General features: G+C 36.9%; 2 protein-coding genes across 2 annotated transcripts in view; both read left to right on the top strand.

Moving 5' to 3' along the window:
• The first annotated feature begins 4504 nt into the window (after positions 1–4504).
• On the top strand, positions 4505–14174 carry atp6v0b (ATPase H+ transporting V0 subunit b). The gene is made up of 8 exons (XM_042497981.1): positions 4505–4758; positions 6116–6164; positions 7436–7519; positions 8428–8505; positions 8971–9040; positions 9214–9265; positions 10736–10926; positions 11155–14174. Exons 1-8 carry the CDS (start codon positions 4674–4676, stop codon positions 11179–11181), a joined length of 636 nt encoding a protein of 211 aa, XP_042353915.1. The 5' UTR covers positions 4505–4673; the 3' UTR covers positions 11182–14174.
• A 2422-nt stretch (positions 14175–16596) lies between these two features.
• The window catches only part of b4galt2 (UDP-Gal:betaGlcNAc beta 1,4- galactosyltransferase, polypeptide 2), a 200322-nt gene continuing 197048 nt past the window's right edge, over positions 16597–19870 (top strand). The window contains exon 1 of the mRNA XM_042497979.1: positions 16597–16685. The gene's annotated coding sequence lies outside the window, so the exon portion shown is untranslated. The remainder of the gene's footprint in view (positions 16686–19870) is intronic.

Genomic DNA, 19870 nt, shown 5'->3' with positions numbered 1-19870 from the left:
GGTTGTGTTTGTGACAGTGTGATATTTTAATGGCATCCTCCTTGGCTGAGGTTTAACGTTAGTAAGCTCAATGGTGCTAGGTGAGCTAGCAGTGGATACACGCTTCCAATTGGTGAGAGACATTGTTGTTTAGCTTTTCAAATGGTTTTTTGGCACTTTGAGCACCAAAATTTGAGTGCCATCTAGTTCACTTATATTAGAGAGAAGTCATCTCTACGGCTTGTATCTCCAACATCTCCAGTATCTCATCACCTCACACCAAAAAAATCTTGACTGACAAACAGAGCTTCATGAAAGAGGCAAAATATATATTTGTTTTATTTTCAAGTTGACTGTTGCTTTAAGAGCAACTTATAATTCTAATAATAAGGACCAAACAACCTGTCTGCTTCATAACAACAACATTAAAATGTAATTTCCACTTGCACATTAGAAAAAAAAGTTCTTTTCTGTTTTAAGCTGCTGGAAAGTGTTTGTGCCTGACACACTTGGCACTCAAACATTTGGCACTTTATTTTCAGTGTAAGCTCTGTGATAAAGAAATACTACTTTTCCATTTGTGTCACAGCATGCAGAATCAGATCCATGGTGGTTCAGTTAGCACCTGTTCAAAGAGTGATGCAATCCCTTACGTGCACCACAGCCTTGTCTTTGTATTGATTTTTTAAAAGTACAACCACATATGGTCAACAGTGATGGTTTGACACAAAGGGAATGATTGTACATTCGACGTCAACGTTAAAACGCAGAGGTGGTTTTTCGCCAAGATGATCTATACATGAAACGGTCAATAACAGATAGAACAGACCTGTGCTGCGTTACCTTTTCCCTTCATATATGGTCCTTTCATCAATGATACAGTAGTACAAAACCTGCCTTGTATTCACGGATGCTTCTAGGTCATTAAAAGAGTAACACTGAATAGAACAGGCACAAAAGTAGCCTTCAACATATCACAAAGGAGAGTTTCACCATGTTTTGTTTTTTTTGCTCTGTTTCTGGACACGTTGTCAGTGTGACTTTGCCATGTGATTCCTTTTTTTCTTTTAATTCACTCACAAACAGAAAGACAAAAAAACCAAAAACAGAAAAACAACAAACACACAGCTCTAGCAATTTATCGTCAAATAAGTGAGTCCTGCTATTTCTAACCCCCGTCCTAACCAAAATTAAAACCAAAATTGAAATGAATTCCTCATCAATGTGCCCCAGCAGCCCCACAATTTATACCAAGGGTTCCCACGGTCATGAAAAACCTGGAAAAGTCATGGAATTTCATTATCTTGTTTTCCAGTCAAAAAGAAAAGTCATAAAATTAATAAAAAATCATTGAAAGTTTTGGAAAAGTCATGGGATGTTGTTGTATGTACATATGTAATGTAACATAACAGCTTTTTTTTCTTTAAGTTAGCAACATAGCTCTAATATGCATCAATTTAGGGCTACACAATATATATTGTTTCAGAAATAATGTGATGCCCATTAGTGTATAGCGATGTTTGTTATGGGAAGCAAGACAATCCTGTGTGTACGTAGAAAAGTACCATTACTAAGCTGGCAAGTGCCGCAGACACAGTGAAGCATGTTTTTAAGAAATCGATATTTTATTATGGCTCCTTGAAAAGTCATGGGAAAGTTTTGAAATGATATCCATGAAAATGTGTAAGGCAAAGCAAGTTTATTTATATAGCACCCTTCAGACACAAGGCAGTTCAAGTGCATTAGAGGGGGACGGAAATTCATGAAATACAGTACATTAAGAAGACATTAAAGTTTAATTTAAACATTTAAGGACAAAGAGCAAAAGTAAGAAAAAAATGTAAACGGAAAGCCACATTAAACAATAAAGTTTTAAGCCCTGATTCTGTATAGCTGTGATGGAGCGAAAGGCAATCTGTTCTGTCAATCTGCTCTGCGACTGCTGATTTTTTATCAATGTTGGTGCAGGAAGAGACATGAAATAGAGAAACACTGGTTCGCAAAAGTTAAACCTGGCTGCTGTTTGGTGCTTTGGATGAAGAACAGGATCACGTCCGCAGGTGCTGTGAATAAGCCGACTTGGAGATCAAAAATAATAACCTTTATAGCTGAGTGACTTCTGAGGTGAAACCTGCCGCAGGTTGCCTGGAATTATAAGACAAGGAAGGAGACCATCCTTGGAGGTACTGGCAGGAAGCCTTTGTTGAAATTCAGAAAGAGTGAAAATACTCTCTGTGCTGTCAGTCTCACAGCGGAGGCAGTACTGTTGTCATTTCTTTTATTTGATTTGACTTGATTTTGTCATAAAAACAAACATTTTTAACTCATCCATTTGCAGTTTGATCAGTGAAGGAAACAGTTATGGAAAGGTCTCCCCCTGGTGGATCATCATGAGTCTTTCAGACATCAGCTGTAACCAAATGTCAAAAATGTTGCGTTCCACAGATTTTGTTTTGCATTTTTATAATGATAGGAGACTTTCGAGAGGACATTTACAGAATCAGATGTCTTTAAAAGGCTACAAACGTGACTAGAGACTCATGTCACCCAGGTCACCACTTTTTCATCCTGCTGCCCTCTGTAAGGTGCTAGAGCTCCCTAAAAGCGTGCACATTCAAATTTCTTAGGAGCTTTTCTCCACATGTCGTGAAGAATTAAACTGTTAACCAACTGAAACCTGGGCAAATTGGCTTAGTTTCTTAAAAAAAAAAACAAAACATGGGACAGCAAAAAGTAATAAAGAAATGACCCCAAAAGGAACATCAGCAAAAAAAAAAGTACATGAAAATTTGCAGCAAAAGAAAAAAAAATAAATAAATGACCTGAAAGAAGTGCTATAAAACTTTAAATTTTCTGTTACATGATTGAAAAGATGTAGTTATAGTTTATAATAATTATAATTATATAATTATTCCCCCTACACATTTATATATTTATTGAATATATTGGCATTGAATTGAAAAGACAAGTTAAAGAAATAATCATCAAATATTAAAACAACAGAAGCTGAGTATTATAGTAGATTTTATGTGATATTCATTGGTGTAATGTAACAGAGTTATAATACTTTGTTAATTCTGTTTTTTTTTTTTTTTGGTAATATCTGTATTTTACTTAAGTCTTTCTCTTTTTGTCAGTTTTCACTTTCACTCCACTACATTTCCTAAATAAAATGTCTACTTATACTTGGCTGCCTGCTTTTTCAATTAACAGCATTAACTTTTACTTTTACTTTCAACACACAAGTGCAATTAATATGCTATCATAAAATTACTTTTGATACTTAAGTACAGTAGATATCAGATACTTAAAGACTTTTACTCAAATAATGTTCTAATAGGTGACTTTCACTTCAACCAAAGTCATTGTCTGGTAAGAAATCTGTACTTTCAGGTACTTTCTGGCTGTCAGGAACTTTATCTACCACTGGTAGTATCTCATATAGTATGACACCTCCTTGACCATCTTATTCAGTACTTATCACAAAGATTTATCTGATTGGATTTAATTGAAGTAAGCTGACCAAAAAAATAAACAAAGAAAAAAAAAAAACAGCAACAAAAAACCCCATACATTTAATAACAGCAACAAAGCGTTTTTAAGTTTGTTTCCAATAGTGTAAATCAAATAGTTTTACATAAATATCAGGTTCTCTCTATATAATTTTGTTAATTACTCCAAAAATGTGCATTTGAGAAATTCCAGTCAGTACAAAGTCAATCGGATACCCTGCCACCATGACCTTTAAAAGCAGTCCTTCAGAAAACACATTTACTCCTTTTTTTGGTTTAAGTGGTAATTGTGTAGGAAATATTTATAGGCTATACCTTACGTGTTTTAGGGATTTAATCAACGCATAGAAGTCTTTAGTAATACACAACTAATTACAACAGTGACATCTAGTGTACTTCAGACGAGTTGCAGGTAGCTCTCACTGGGACGCATTCGGTTATGATTCTGTCGTCTCTAAGGACTTGCCTTTTTATTCTGTGTATAGTGCTTGTGAAGCCAAATTATTTATGGCATGCAATTTCAGTCAATCATAAATAAATGAATTACTAAGAGCAGGAATCAAATAAATATGACTATTAGATAAGAAATAAATATATCAATAAATAAATATGACCTGGAAAGAGATAAATATGACTATGAAATAAATCCATTAATAAATAAATAAATGGGACAAAAAACGGACAAACATAAATAAATTACATTTATTTCCGTGCACTCTTATATTTTAATGACAACATTTAGTTGCTTATTTATTTCCAGCTCTTTTTTATTGTGGATTATTATTTAAGTGGACGTGGTTATTAAACTAAATAATTTATTGATGTATTTACTCATTATTTCACTGTTCTATTTATTTATTTATTATTGACTAAATGGCATTCCGTAATTACTGTGAATGTTACAGACAAAGGATAAATAAACATTTACATAAACGCCAAAGTCGTTTCAGTAAGGTGAAGAAAAACACATAACCGGACGCAGCCCTCCAGTTCCTGGTCACATGCTGGTCAAGCTGGATCAGCTGACTTCACTCCGCTTCTCCTTTTGCTGCTCCGTCTCCTCCATCGACCGATAACGCTTCTCTAAACGCCATTATTTCGAGATCTCAGCCTTACTGGCGTCAAATTTGTAAATTTGAGCCGAGGAAATCTCGCTGCAGAGCAGGTTAGGGCGCCGGGTAGATGCTGCTGGAGTGGATGATGAACGGACACGCTATTCTGTACACGGGGGTCACTTTGGCCTTCTGGAGCACCATACTTATCGTCGGTAAGGTTATATTTTCATTGAATATTTGTCAGAATATCGGAGGAAATGAATGAAATCATATATTTGCAAGATTTGTGCAACAACGGCAGCCTCGCCAGACAATTTTCTTTATGACAAAGCGCGCTTTTTGTGTTTGACAGCTACAATTTGGGACCTGGCTAAATCATGGGACCAAGCTGGTTGCGGCTGTTTCCATTTTGCTTCCTAGCTACTATTAGGGGGTTAAAATTGAAATTTGAGGATATAGTTATTCGTGCATGGTCGTAAGTGAAACCAAAAGACGCCAAACACTGTGCTGACAAGCATCATAATCAGACAATTCTTGTATTATAGCTAAATTTCAACACAAGCGAGTCGATCTTACATCCAGGTTAGCAGCCTCTAGCATTTATTGCTACTTAAGCTAATGTCACTTAGCTCGGAGCTAACCGCTAGCAGCTGGAAATGTCAACGGTTCAAACGATGGACTACATTGTTTGCGTTTTAGTCGAGTAGTTTCAGAGTAAACTTAATTGGAGTTATGGCGGGATAGCTGTTTTTTTACTCTTTATTGGTGGTTAAAATCATTTATTTGGGCTAAGCTAACATTAGCTGGTTAGCTGCTGGTGTTACACAGCTGTCTGATCTGAAACGGTCCCAAACAGGAACTGCAGCAGTTTTCACGTGAGAGTGAGCTATCACACTTTACTTACAACTTCTCTCCGTGACTTTAGCACATAAATGTGACTCTGTTTCATACATGGTTAAGGGGAAAATGTTATTAATGCAATAACATGCTGTAAATAGCTGTACTAAAGGGCTCTCTCTCTCCTTCTCACGCACACATACAGCAAGTTTACTTGTCAACAGCAAGAAAAACTGAATTTATTCAGCACATTGCATTCACAGAGGAAAACAACAAAGCCACCAACCGCCCATAAAAATGAATCAAATCCATTAAAACCAAAAATTAAACTATTATTTTAAATAATGAAAAATACAAAGAAATGTCAGTAGAAACTGATTAATAAAATGTGAAAATTAAATCAAATAACACTAAAAGTAGTCATTAAATGGATCAAATGATCATATGGATCAAATACATGAACAGAATAAAATAAGATAAATAGACAAATAAAAGATGACAACACATGAGTAAAGCCAACAGAACGAAACAATAGATAAACCGTTAAACCAGTGAAATTAAAAGCACACCTGTGTTCAAAACAAAGAAAAGGGGGGGGAAAGTTAAACCAGACAACTGGAATGCACAGCCAAAAATGAATGTCTTCAACTGCACTTTTATAAAGATTCATTTGTCTCTGGTTGACCTTTTCTACACCCTCACGTCTAATTGTTTTATTTATTTTCTCCATAGGTATCTGTTATACCATATTTGACCTTGGATTCCGCTTTGACGTGGCATGGTAAGTTAATCTTGGAATAAAGCTACTGTCTTAAGGTCAGTAAGCATGATTGGGTTCACCTTTGGGCAAAAAAAATATTAAATTATTGACTACTGAGAAGAAGTTAAATAAGCTTATTTATTTTCTATGATCTGTTTCAGTCATTTTTCACACAGAAATGCCCTTTTCAACTTCTCAGATAATTCATACTAGAATTATTCTTTGAGCTTTGTCCTGTTGCTTGGACAAAAAGAAGACTGATATTTAGGCATCAGTGGTGGGCATTTTCACCGTTTTTTGCATTATGTCAACAGAAAAATAATCGGTTTAATACAATAATAACAGACAAATTAATCAATAACAGAAAAGACCTTTCTTTTAACAATTTTTTTAGTTAGATGTCTTTTAAATCAGTTTTTATTTGTGTGTTTTATTATTTTTTATTCATGTGTGTTTGATTGGTTTTTTTTGTGTGTTTTTCTCTGCATTTCTTTGCCTGTTTGCCTGTGTTTCTATGTTGAACCTCCTTGACAGTACTGTCTTTTAGAAAAATAGCGCAGTGAAACAGACAGCACAGTATTACAGTAACAAAACTACATTGACTTTTCCTAAGTTGCACAATTGTGAGAATGCTGCCTTTCAACAAATATTAGTTTCAGGCTCCTTGATAGAGCAGGTCACTTTGATATTGCTGTGACAGACTGAGGGCCTGCCCTCCTCTGTGGCACTAACATGTCTTCACATGACAGTTCAAGTGAGCTGACTTTATGATATGGCCATATAAAAGACATGAAAGTAACTTTGTCCTCAGAGACTTATCTTAGCCATGTTTTACTTTTTAGTTAAATGTATTGTTTAAATTATGGTTAGCCCATTTTAAGGCAGGTATCGTTCTGCATTTAACATTAGAAAACAAGGTTGCATTTTTAATTAAATCTTCATTTATCTTACCAGTATTCTGAATCACTCTGATAAGGCCCTGGTTTACAGTGCCCCACTGTTTAGGCTGATTTTTAACATCAAATATGTCAATGGTAGCATTTTTGCTGTGTTTTTAGTTTTGTTTTGAGCATATTTTTAGGTGAAGATATTGTAGGTGATATAAGTGATTTGAAATTTAAATATTGCATAGTGTGAAGTAAGTGAAGAAATGCAAACCTCTTTAACACTTTGACAACACATACTGAGAAACAGTATGACTAAAAACAAATACATTAATACTTTGCTGTTTGTACACAGTACTTTTCCTCATAAAGATGTAGTCTTCATCAGCTGTACCTCTTTGCTGGCAGGTTCCTGACAGAGACTTCTCCTTTCATGTGGGCCAATCTGGGCATCGGCCTGGCCATCTCTCTGTCTGTGGTGGGAGCCGCCTGGTGAGTACCGAACAACAAACACTGTTCAAAGTGGTGTTTTGAATGTGTCAGTGCACCAGCTGTTGTGGTACTTGAGGACCGAACATGTACCGGCCTTTCATACGGTAGTTTCCTCTTTTTTGAAACCTTTTGGAAAGTACACTGTGTGTAAATGTGGAACTGGAAAAATCTATGACTTGGGTATATAGGAACACTGTTGGGTATCTTTTGGATGGAGTTGTGTTTCTTTTAGGTTCTGACATGAATTGGTGAATCATGCGGCATTTTGTCAGTTATAACCAAAAAACTAAGAGAAAACATGTATCACAACAGAAAAAGAAAAGAAAGAAATGAAAATGTAAAAAATGGGGCCCCTGGGGACTCAGTGGATCGAGCAGCGCCCCACATACAGAGGTTGTATCCTTGTCACAGCAGCCACGGGTTCGATTCCAGCCTCTGCCATTTGCTGCATGTCGCCCCCCCTCTCCCTCTCCCCCTTTCACACTCAAGTTGTCCTGTACATTAAAAAGGCAATGAAATGTTTGTGTACAAAAAATAAAATAAAAAACTCACTTAGTTGTCCTATGATAAGTTGCTATATTTCAAAAATATGCTTAGAAACTTTCACTGTGTTAATTATGATATATAGATGACACAATAAAAATAAAAAATAATTGTTAATATCCTAACAAAATAAGTAGCTTTTAGAGCCAAAATTAACTGCAGTCTGACTGTTTGTTAATAGTGGTAGAAAAATACATCAAAATTAATTAGTAGAGCACTTTGGTCACTTCTTTGATTCTGATCTGCTCCAAAATTGAATGGGCTCTCCCTCACCCCAAGCTACACCCTCCCACCAAGCTTTGTGAAAATTGGGCCAGTGGTTTTCTGTTATAGATGTTGTGCTGATTGTTGTTTTCGTTTTCCAGGGGGATCTACATCACTGGCTCAAGCATCATCGGTGGTGGTGTCAAAGCTCCACGAATCAAAACCAAGAATTTAGTCAGGTAGGATCACCTAAGAACACTATGAGTAATCTACGCTTTGTGTGTGTGTGTGTGTGTGTGTGTGTGTGTGCGCGCGCGCGCACTACTATGAGATTTATGAGAAGAAGCTGCTGTATCACTGCAATTTTCCTTTAGATAAGTAAAGTGCTCCATCCATCCTGGGGGCAAAAAAACGTTTACAGATGCCTCCCTTAAAGAGAAAAGTAGTATCAAAAAATCTGTAAATTCTTCTCAAATTAGAAGTGCAGCTTCTTAAAAGTGTTGGTTATCTACATAATCTGCTCAGTGCATCCCAAATAAATACACTTTTAATTAAATTCTAAAACAATGAGAGTTGCCTGGTTGACCTTCTCAACATTTCAGCCACTGAGTGAGCATCCACGAGTGACTGTCGGGGAAACCGCTGATGCCACCTTAAAACCCGAATCACTTCTCTTATTTTGTTTTTTTTATGTCTCCTTTTAGCATCATCTTCTGTGAAGCTGTAGCGATCTATGGGATCATCATGGCCATTGTAATCAGCAACATGGCGGAGGTAAACCATAAGCATTTTTGTTGTTTATGATTAAGAAAACTGTACACCTCAAGGAACGTTACAGCCATAAATTAGAGCATTTAAGATGTGGGAACAAAAGGCGTTTAATGTAATTTGAACAACAGAGAAATTATGTTTATTTGGTCCTAAAAATAATCTCTTTAATCATACAGAGCTTCAGTGGAACAACTCCCGAGGCCATCGGGGCAAGGAACTACCAAGCTGGTAAGAAAACATACAGAAAGCTACTGAATACAACACATAACTATTGTCAAGAATTTCAACATAAAACAACACCTAAAACACAAATTGTAGTATTCAAGATAAAATTTTTCTCATCTATTACGCACATGAATTTTATGTAGACAGTTCCAGCTAGAACAAGGTAATGCTGTGTTACAGGGTGGGGCGATATGGGCTATAAATAATATGGTGAGATTTCAAGGCCATATCGTAATACATGGTATGTATCGTGATATAAATAAACTACAGTTATAATAAAAGGAGCGCATTTTAAAATACATTAATTAATTTTATCGGTTATCGGTGAAAAAAACGGCTGATGCCGATGATCGCAAAAATGCCGAATATCGGACGATATTATCGGCCAAGCCGATAATTGGTCGATCCCTAGTTATAATACAATTAGATAAAGAATGTTTAGAATAAAAAAAATAAAGGGATGTTGTTGTAAAATCAAATAAAGTACTCTTATAATAAAGTTAAATTACAGAGTGTTATTATTAACTCAGTTTTAATTTGAAGCACCTGGCTCGTATCAGGCCAAAGGGGGTCGATGTTTTTGCTGTGAACTTGAAGCTTCTGGTCAGCAGCTGTTAACGGTTAGCAGAAAGCTGAGCTGATCCAGCAGCGCCATTAAACGTGAGGACTGATTCACTGTAAACTGGAAACAAAAACTCACAGCTCTCCAGTTCATATATTGATAATTACATGTCACAGTGCTGCTCCTTTGTCACAAAATGTGACTAAAAAGTCGCGATCTGGAGCCCTGCAGATACGAAAACACATGCCTCACCTGCTCACACCGTCACCCCGGAGACATCGGTCTGGATGGGCCTGGGACTGTGTGTGACTTGTGTTTGCAAGCCTCTTTTTTTTCTTGTTCCTGTTTTTGTGACTGTGAGAGAGGGAGACAACTGTAACACTGAAGCGCGTCTCATGCGGGTGCTTAAATAATGATGTGACAAATTATACTCAATGCTACATATACAGTATATCGAAAGTCGATCTAGTCATTTTGTATGTGCAGTACATCAAGTATCATCGCCCACCGCGATTATTTTCTGATGCGACAGTCTTACAGCAAGTGTGATGCATTACTCATGGTTGCAAACATTCATGAAAACTGTAACAATTAGTCTAAATAAGTATTCAATATGGATTGCTCAGTACATTTACAACCTCAAATGGATTATGACAGATCTATTAACATGTTTAGACCCCAAATTTTAATTCACGCATGAAACATTAGGCATGAGAAGAAAGATGGAAACACTCAATGGCACAGAAATGAAAGAAATTAATATTTTAACACGCCTCAAAATTGACTTTCAAATTCAATATCACCAACTCTTACTGGGTAATAATTTCCAGCCCCAGCAGGGAATTAGATTTATTTATTTTTCGTCCCGCTGTGGATTAGGTCTTTGACTGATTTGATTTCCATCCCACCAGGTTACTCCATGTTCGGAGCTGGTCTGACTGTGGGCTTCTCCAACCTCTTCTGTGGCATCTGTGTCGGCATCGTGGGCAGCGGAGCAGCATTGGCAGACGCCCAGAACGCCAGCCTCTTCGTCAAGATCCTCATTGTGGAAATCTTTGGCAGTGCAATCGGCCTGTTTGGTGTTATTGTAGCCATTCTGCAGGTGATTGAGACGTGCTGCTTTTTTTTATGACTTGACAATCTTTCTTTAAGCTATCCGTGGCTTTTGCCTGCAACAATGGCCTTTTGTTTTTGTTGCAAACTTCTGAGAAATACAAAGAAAGTATTGATTCTCACAAAACTCCAGATGGATTTTTATCATGCAGTTTTAGAAGTAGAACTGTTGCTTTTGTATTTGAAAGTGTAATAACTTCCTTTTTTTCTCCCTCAGACATCGAAAGTAAAGATGGGCGACTAGAAGATGCATTCACACGCTGAGAAGAGAAAAAGACACTGCTGGAAAATAAGATGGATTATTGTGTAAATACACCGTAAATTATTTAAATGTCTCTATTTGCCTGGTTTTGTTTTTAACCATCATTTATGCAAGAGAGTGGTACACGCACGCCAGACTGCATCGTCTTGGGAGAAACATGAATGTCGAATGAGAAAAGTGAGAACAAATCAGCAGATGCCAGTGTTTCGCGTGCATATCCTGATATAAAGGAGTGAACGCTGCATCTCTCTGAAGTTCAGGTCGATGAGTCATGCAAACGGAGGTGTTTAGATCAGTCTGTAGTCTCGGATTGAATCGCTCTCAAAACTTAAAAATATGTGTAAAGAAGTTGGGGCATTTCCATTTATTCTGACCACTCTTGGATGAATGATGAGTTAAAAATAACACCAGGATATTTGAAAATATTTGTGTGTGTGTGCGTGTGTGTATGCTGGACACGTGATTTTTCTTTTTTTTCCTGTGAAGCATGAGGGTGTTTACCATTGTGTTTACGACTGTAGCCTGGTCTGTCAGTTTCTTCTTTTTTTGTAACTGTTCTTTGCTAACAATAAGCAAGTGGTCCTTAATCCACGCCGTGGCCCAAATACAGTATTCGTCAGGCCTCTTGCTGTAAGAGTGACGGAGAATCTCTGAAGTTTTGAATTGGGAGTTTTGATCTGGGAGCATTAGTAAGGTCACTGGAGATGCTCTTTGGGAGACCAAATAGAGTCAGATCACAGCAGCAGATCTGCTCTAAATATGTCATTCATTTCCTTAGTTTCCCAAAATGTTTTGGAACTAAGATGTCCGATGAGCCTCTTGAAGATCGCTGCCAGCCAAAACTTCCGTGTTTACCCCAGAGTGTCCTCTAGTTTTTAAGTTTTAACTAGCTTCCTTTGAGTAGTTTTTACAATTGGACATGAAAGTGGGTTGTTAGATGTTAGATAGAGGGAAGACAAAAGATTGTGGATACCCAGAATACTTCTCTTACTAAGACATCATTGACAAACTTGCAAGGAAAGACCTTAGCAGGAAGGGGGCTTTTTGGAAATGTGTCCAAATTCATTTCCCGTTTCTCAAGTCAAAACTATATATTCTTAGACAGGAAAGTGGACTTTATTTTACAGAGCACCTCAGTCACTGGTATTACCTTACACTCAGTGGTAACTTGTTAATATTTGCTGTCACGTCATCATCATTGTACCGGACAGGGTTCCCACAGTCATGAAATGACCCGAAAATGTTATGAATTTAGAAAAACTGTTTTCCAGGCCTGGAAATGATTTGTAATTAACAGAATGTTTCTGAAAAGTTTTGATTACACATTGTTTTGGCTACTTTTTAAAGCAGTGGTTCCCAACTGGTCCAGTCACGGGATCTAGATTCGTCCTTAGTTATTAGGTTAGAGGTTTAGAACACAAAGAAATAAAACATATTGTAAGAATAAACAAACTGCATTTCAGAACAAAATCTCTGTACAGGAAATTCACTTCAAAGTGAGTCACAAAAGTGTTTTCTGGGTTGTTTTTTTAAAACTTGACACGATCACAAGTCACTTGCTGTCCATTGAGAATGGATCAAGGACCCACATTTGGACCGCAAACCATCAGTTTGGAACCACTGGCTTAAATTCTGTTCATAAAAATCATCACAGTCCAAATGTGTCCCTCGTATCACTAATTTAAAACCTATTGCGATACTGTGTGGCCACTGAAATGTCACTAGAATCACGTGATGGACCCCTTTGTTGAAAATGTTGAAAAGCTGTTGTGTAGCAGGTTAAGAAAGGCTTTGTGAAGTACCGTGTGCTAGTCAGCTAGTTGGTGGCAGGATTGTCTAACGAGAGTTAAATTAGCAAGCACTAGCAGTTTGGTTATTTGCAAATGCCAGGGAAGTTTATAATATTAGCTGTATACCTCTTTAAACTCCTGAAATTTATGGAAATTTGGAAAATATTCTGGAAAAGGTTTAAAAATGTATTGGTAGAAATGTGTGGGAACCCTGACTAGAGGTCTGAAGGAAATATACTGGCGTGCAGACTGGTCCTGAATAAGATTTTATCTCCAGGTGGTCTGGCACCCAAAAGTATAGGCACCGTTACATAATCAGCTGTATGGATATTGATTTTTAAATATCCATATTTTACAAAGAAATCGCATTCTAAGACTCTTCACATTTCTTTATTTTTTATTGAACTGTCTTATTTTGAATGTATGTCTTAACATGTTCACGTCTTGTGTTCCCAAATTATTTTCTGACATTCCGTAAAGAAGCTTAATGTGTGTGTTAAGCCGAGTCCTGTGTGTGGGTAGAGTGCAATTTGAATCACAAAATTTGCTGCATCACAAGAAAACCGTCGTTTAATCTTTGCTGTCAAAGCTTTCATTATCAGCTGCAGCGTTTCAGCTGTTTCCCACTGATGCTGACGCGTAAATGTGGGTGAAAACATTATTTTTTTTGGCAACTTTGGCTGCCAGCTCACAACAGAATCACAGTGATTTGGGTGTAAAATGCTTGTATGGAGACACGTTTGGCAAAACTTTTTGTTCTTGGTGCATCATTCCACAAGTTAAGATGACAGACAGACCGTGGCTAATTGTGAATCGTCTCAAATCTTTCCTGTAATTTCCCCTCCTGCAGAGTTCTGAATGAGCATTGAAATTAGACATGGGGGGAAATTGTCTTAAGAATAATTTGGACCTGGCCTCCCTACGATGTCAAAGATCGTCTCTGCCCGTCTGATGGCTTTCATAATGAAACCAAAATGTAACTCCCGTATTCCTCTGGTGAACCAGGCTCTGCACCAAACGCCAGGCTTCAGTGAGTGTAGTTGGTACCGTGTGTGCATTATGTTGATGTGATGGTGATCAGAAAAATAAAGTCATTGTTTTTTGACATTGTGTATGATAATAACAAAAACAGATCTTCCTTCTGGCTTCATAAATGTCCTTGAGAAAATAAAACTGTCCAATCAAGATCTTTGGCTTCATTTCTTATTTGAATATTAACATTTTACATTAAATGTTGTTTTAATTTAGGACACTGATGCTGCACTCGCTTCCTGTAGTGTTTAGTTGTTTCCACTAGATGGAGCAAAGAACCACAACATCTGTCGGAGTCATTTATCTGGTGCTGCACACCTAAAGAGCTCAGCTGAGGAAAATTTGGCTCACATTTCCAGCAACATGATGGTATTTATTGACTGTTGTAGCTGCTCTGAAACCGATCATTATCCCTCTCAAATATATTATTGTCCCTTTGCAGCTAACTGCAGAAGATGTCATAATACCCAGTAACAAAGATTATATTTGTGAATGTAGTTGTGATGCCAGACGACTAATAGCTTATTAAAGAGAGCAAACTGGATAAACAATTGACTTAATCTGTGATATGTGTGATTTAAAAACCTGTTAAACAAATTCACAAAACATACTCAAGATGTCAGACCATATACATTTGTCAGTCAAGTAAGAGGAGGCAGCTGCAAAACTTACAGCAAATCTTTAAAAGTGGTGGAAATGTAACTTAGTGCATTTACTTGAGTATGAATTTGAGGTACTTGTACTTTAAGTCTTTTCTTTTTTTTTCACTACTTTAGACTTTTACTCCTACACTACATTTCAGAGGGAAATATTTTAATTTTTACCTCACATTTATTTGAAAGCTTTAGTTACTTTACAAATTCAGATTTATGCATTAAAAAAACATAATAACGTGAAGTTTTGTTTGAAATTAAAGTATCCAACAATTTGTAGTACAGCTGAACAATTTGTAGTATAGCAAAAACTATTGATTGATGATTTTTGATTAATTTAGCTGATTTACTTCGAATTTTTAACAGCTTTTTTTCTTTAAAAATATCAACATTTTTCATATACAACACAGAACAATACTGCAACACAGCTTAGAAATGATGTGACAAATCAAGTCGCTAAAAATAATAAAATAAAAATAAAAATAATGGGCATGACATCATTCCCAACCCACCTATTTTTTTTTAAAGCAACATTTAAGTTGTTTTCTAAACTCTTTTAATAAATATATATATATATAACATGGACACACAGAAACAAAACATATAAGGTAGAATTAACCACATATTTTTTAAGGCTATATTTAGATAAATGTGTTTTTATCTTGCCTTATGAAGCATTACAACATCTTTATTTGTGCAATATAATAAAAAGTCATTATTATTTAGACAACTGTATCCCATATGCTGATATATAACAACTCATTTGGCCAATAACGGATACTGATATTCTATCCCCCAACCTAATTTTAGTGATCATTATGTCTCTTCTGTAGTGGAATTAACACATTATGTATACTCTTATCATGCTGGCCCACCAGCAGCTGGAGACATAAAATACAATACTTTCCATGTATGTAATATTCATTCATTGTGTAAAATATAAAAAACGTAACTATTTATTTTCTATTTCAATCTTAATGAACTTAGTCGATGATTTGTACATGTTCACCGTGTCAATAAAAAAAATATTAGTTTTTAACATCAGCAGAAATCAACACATTGGCCAATTCTGATATTTAATTTCAAAGCTAATATCTGCAGACACCAATGATGTGTCGATATTATCGTGCATCTCTTATACCATCCCGATATTTGTGATAATAACCATTCTGGAGCTGAAATAATTAAATAGAGTAAAAGTGTCTTAGACTTTAATGATCAATAAGTTAACTAATCGAGTGAGAGGAGGCATACAAACTGTATGAGGAAAAAATTAAAATATGGTCATCAAAGGTTCAAAAATCTCATAAGAAGTCGATTTGAGGTTAAACAAAAAATATTTAGGCAATATTGAATCATTTGTATCTTTTGTTACTTCTCAGTGAAACACAGTAACATCTGTTTTTGAGTGGAATAAAAAATATTTTCCTTACAACTATGTGAAAGTTGTAATATTGCTTCCTCTGTGTTCATGTAGATTTTTTTTTAAGTAGGTTAACAAATTTCCAGCCTCCTTTCAATCAGATGAGCAGAGAGAAAATAAAAAGCGTTTCTGACCCAACCGGGCTTCCGTAGGCAGCAGGAGCGAAGGGACCTGCTCGCTGCTCAGCCTGAGAGCATCCTTTTTCTCTGCTTTCTTATCATCCTCACCAAAACACAGCGGGCTGACGGAAAATCATGAGGATAGCATCTCTGTACTCGCCGGTTTGCGGTAAAATATCGTTACGGGTTGCGTTAGCCGCTGGGCTAGCGTGATGCTACACAACATGAGGAGCAGACATAATGGGCTGTCTGTGCAAACCAAAAGAATATAGTTATCTGTAGCACTGCGAGCGGGGCTCAGCCTCTAGCTTTTAGTGCTTTTTTATTATTAATTTTTTTTTTTTTTACAAACATTTCTTGCAACAAAATGACAGTTTTGTTTTTTAATTGTCTTCTTCGGCTGAATGAAAGCAGCGGTGCTCCGGTAAAGAAGATGCACAGATAAAAGTGTTCGCCTGACAACATCGAGGTAGGTGCTCTGTCTGCTTTCTGATATACAGCATCCACGCGTTTTCCCTTTGTTTCCATCCAGCCTCCGTGCATTTATCCTGCAAACCTGCTTTTTTTTTTATTTAAGCTCTGAATATTAAGGGAATGTGGTCGCGTGCACTGCCCCCTACCCCTCTTTTGTTATCATCCACATTTCCACCAACTAGCAGCATCTTTACACCCGCCATACTAGGCTTCACTCCCTGCACTGATCTACTGTACATGAAGCATCTCGGTGTACATGCACACAGCTGAGGGGAGCATTCAGCCGTGCAATCTGGCTTTCATTTAGGGACTGTTCTGTATTTATCAGGGGAAGGGGGTGGGGAGGGTGTGTATTCATTTTGTGTGTGTGTGTATTTTTTTACCTTCCTTGAAGCTACAAATATTTTCTCGAGCCTCCCTGGGGAAAATGCATGATCGTCCCTCCACCATAAATAAGTTATTAGATTTTAAAAACTGACCGTTTGATGTTAGAAAGTGAAAGTTGAAGACAAAACCTGAAGGCATGTTCAATCTCAAAAAGGTATGCACCGTTTTGCTACGGTTTTTAGACTGAAAAACATGTTTTCTCAAAATGGTTGTGAAAGGTTGTGCAGTGGTCTTTGAGTTTTGAGTGGTCGGTGTGTCAGAGGTGTTACCCAATCAGCAGTGGCGTGTATGTGGACCAAATTCTGGCCAAATGATTAATTAATGGGCAGTAAAAGACTTTTTAAATTTTATTGGCACCATATTTATTATTGTTGTGATTGTATGTGACCTACCAGATACAAGCATTTCCCCATGGGGATTAATAAAGTATCTATATATCTATCTATCTATCTTGCTAAATCTGTACTTATTTTACTTTCAGTGTTTGATTTTATTTCACCCTTGCTTTGGCAATGTGGATGTTAAATTTCCCCACACCAATGAAGCCCCTTTGAGCTGAACTGAATTCAGCCTCACCGTATTAAAAGGCAGTACGCAACAGGGTGTTCAACACACCATTATTTCTGTTTATCATTTTGCAAGGTTTTGTCGCAGTTGATAAAAGCCGAAATTTTCCCCTCTCTTGTTGTGCACGGTGGTTAGTTCATACAGACTGTTTAATTTTTGCAGAGCTTTAGTGAGATATGTATAATACAATGATTTTGATGAAATATCACTATTTTAAGCTTAGATTTGGTTATGTTTTTTCTGGCAGAATCCTCGCACCCACATAATGCATTGAGGACGATTAGAAATTTGAAAATCCAATAATAATTTCTGTTTTTACAGTTTTTGGCTATGTTAAGTGGCGTCATTTTAGTATGTTTTCCTGAAAACGGGTGGTAAAATCAAAACAAAATACAACCATTTAAAGTAGTTTGCCCCACCCCTAATCCAAAAATCCAAACATTGACCCCTCCTCAGTGCTTAAAAAATAATTTGACATGCCTTCCCCTTTTTGCACCACCCTTCCCCTCTCATAAATAACAGACAGTCCCTTAGAGCTTTTAAAGCTCCTTTCTGAACCTTTCTGAAATTACTGGCACTATTTCACCCCAATTTTAACCCACTGAAACTTGAGCAGTTTTTTTTTTTTTTATAAATGAGCAACAAAAGAAGAAATTAAACAAGAAATTAGTAAAAAGTACAAGAAAATCACCTGAAAATTAGTTATACAAACAAGCAAAAGAAAAAGAAAGTTAAAAAAAGGCAAACAAGAACCCTGTAACATAATTTTAAACATGTAATAATGATAATTATACATTTTTCCTTAGCTTTTTTGGAAAATTCTAAATCTGCTAATTTCTTGCAATTTGTGGAACATTTCTTATTAAATTGCTTATTGTCTTTTTTCCATGTTTCTGAAAGAAATTGCACCAATGTGCTCAGTGTTCACGGGTTGAAATACTTGCAAAAAGGCGTCTGAGAGCTGCAAAAGTAAGTCGATGTCGCTCGAGGTTTCAAAGGGTTAAAGAAAGGATGCAAAGTCAATGAACCAGAGCATCCCTTGTCTTACGGTCACAGCACTCTGAGAGCAAAGTGTGCACAGCAAGTGTAACACTGGGGAAATGAGAGAAAGGAGGAGGAGGAGGAGGAGGAGGAGGGGGCTTCTTCATCATGAAGCTTAACCTAACCAGGCGTTTAAACAGAAGCTCTGTACCTAGACGGTAATCCAATCTGACATGGCTCTCATTTATGACACAGCATCTCTTTAGGGCTATAGAGGCTATAGGAGCGAGCGGACTGGAGCTACCTCGCTCTGTGATGTAACTGAGACGTCCAGTGCAGAGTGGCCTTTGGTGTAGTTTGAATTTTTCGTTTGATGCTGTACTGCACAAAGCGTTTTTTCTCGTTACTTTAAAGTCGTGTTATTTTGGGGAGAGATTTAGCAGAATTGTTATTCATTGTGAGCACAATGTCTGTAATCATATTTGTGGGTTAAGAGTTGCTCGAAAGCTCAAAGTTTGGCCAGATACCTGCTGTACAGGAACACTTTGTATCGATCAGTCATTCTATAAGATGTCAGAAAATAGTGAGAAATCATCCATCACTGTTCGCGATGTTATCTAATTGTTTGTCGTGTAATTTGTCACATGGAGTCATATGAGGTACGACTTCAGTGAAATGCGATCCTGTCACGTCCTTCAACTTTTAACACCGTCTTTTTTAACCTCTTCTTACATTGCAGGCTGCTGCTTTATGTAATAGTGTTCAGACTAACTGCGGTGCGAATGTTTATGGCGTGCTGGATGGTTCTGATGATTTTAAGGTTTCCGGCTGTGGAATGATTTAACTGTAGTTTTGGGAACAGTTGCTTCTGTTGTTAGGCCTTTTGCATGATGTTGTGGATTGTTGGTTCCACTCTCATGAACGCAATAATTGAAAAATACTTTGAGGAAATTTCTTAAAATTTGGCACAAACTGTCACTTGGATTAAATGCTGAGCTGATTAGATTTTGGTGGTCAAAGGTCAAAGTCACTGTGGCCTAAGCTGTGCCCGAAATCGTCCCCTATTATGGATATAGTGCACTATATAGTGTGTTCGCTATTTTGTAGTGGCGTCTGAATTCTCTGCTGTTAATTTCATCTACTATATAGTGCACTATAAAATGCCCACAATGCACAGTGTAAATATGATGTACACTACATTCAACTCCTGTCTACCACAATGCAATGCGGTCCTGTATTTCCGGG

This window comes from Plectropomus leopardus, chromosome 12 (assembly GCF_008729295.1).
Source record: "Plectropomus leopardus isolate mb chromosome 12, YSFRI_Pleo_2.0, whole genome shotgun sequence".
Taxonomy (NCBI): Eukaryota; Metazoa; Chordata; class Actinopteri; order Perciformes; family Serranidae; genus Plectropomus; species Plectropomus leopardus.
This window is presented reverse-complemented; position numbering and strand designations above follow the sequence as displayed.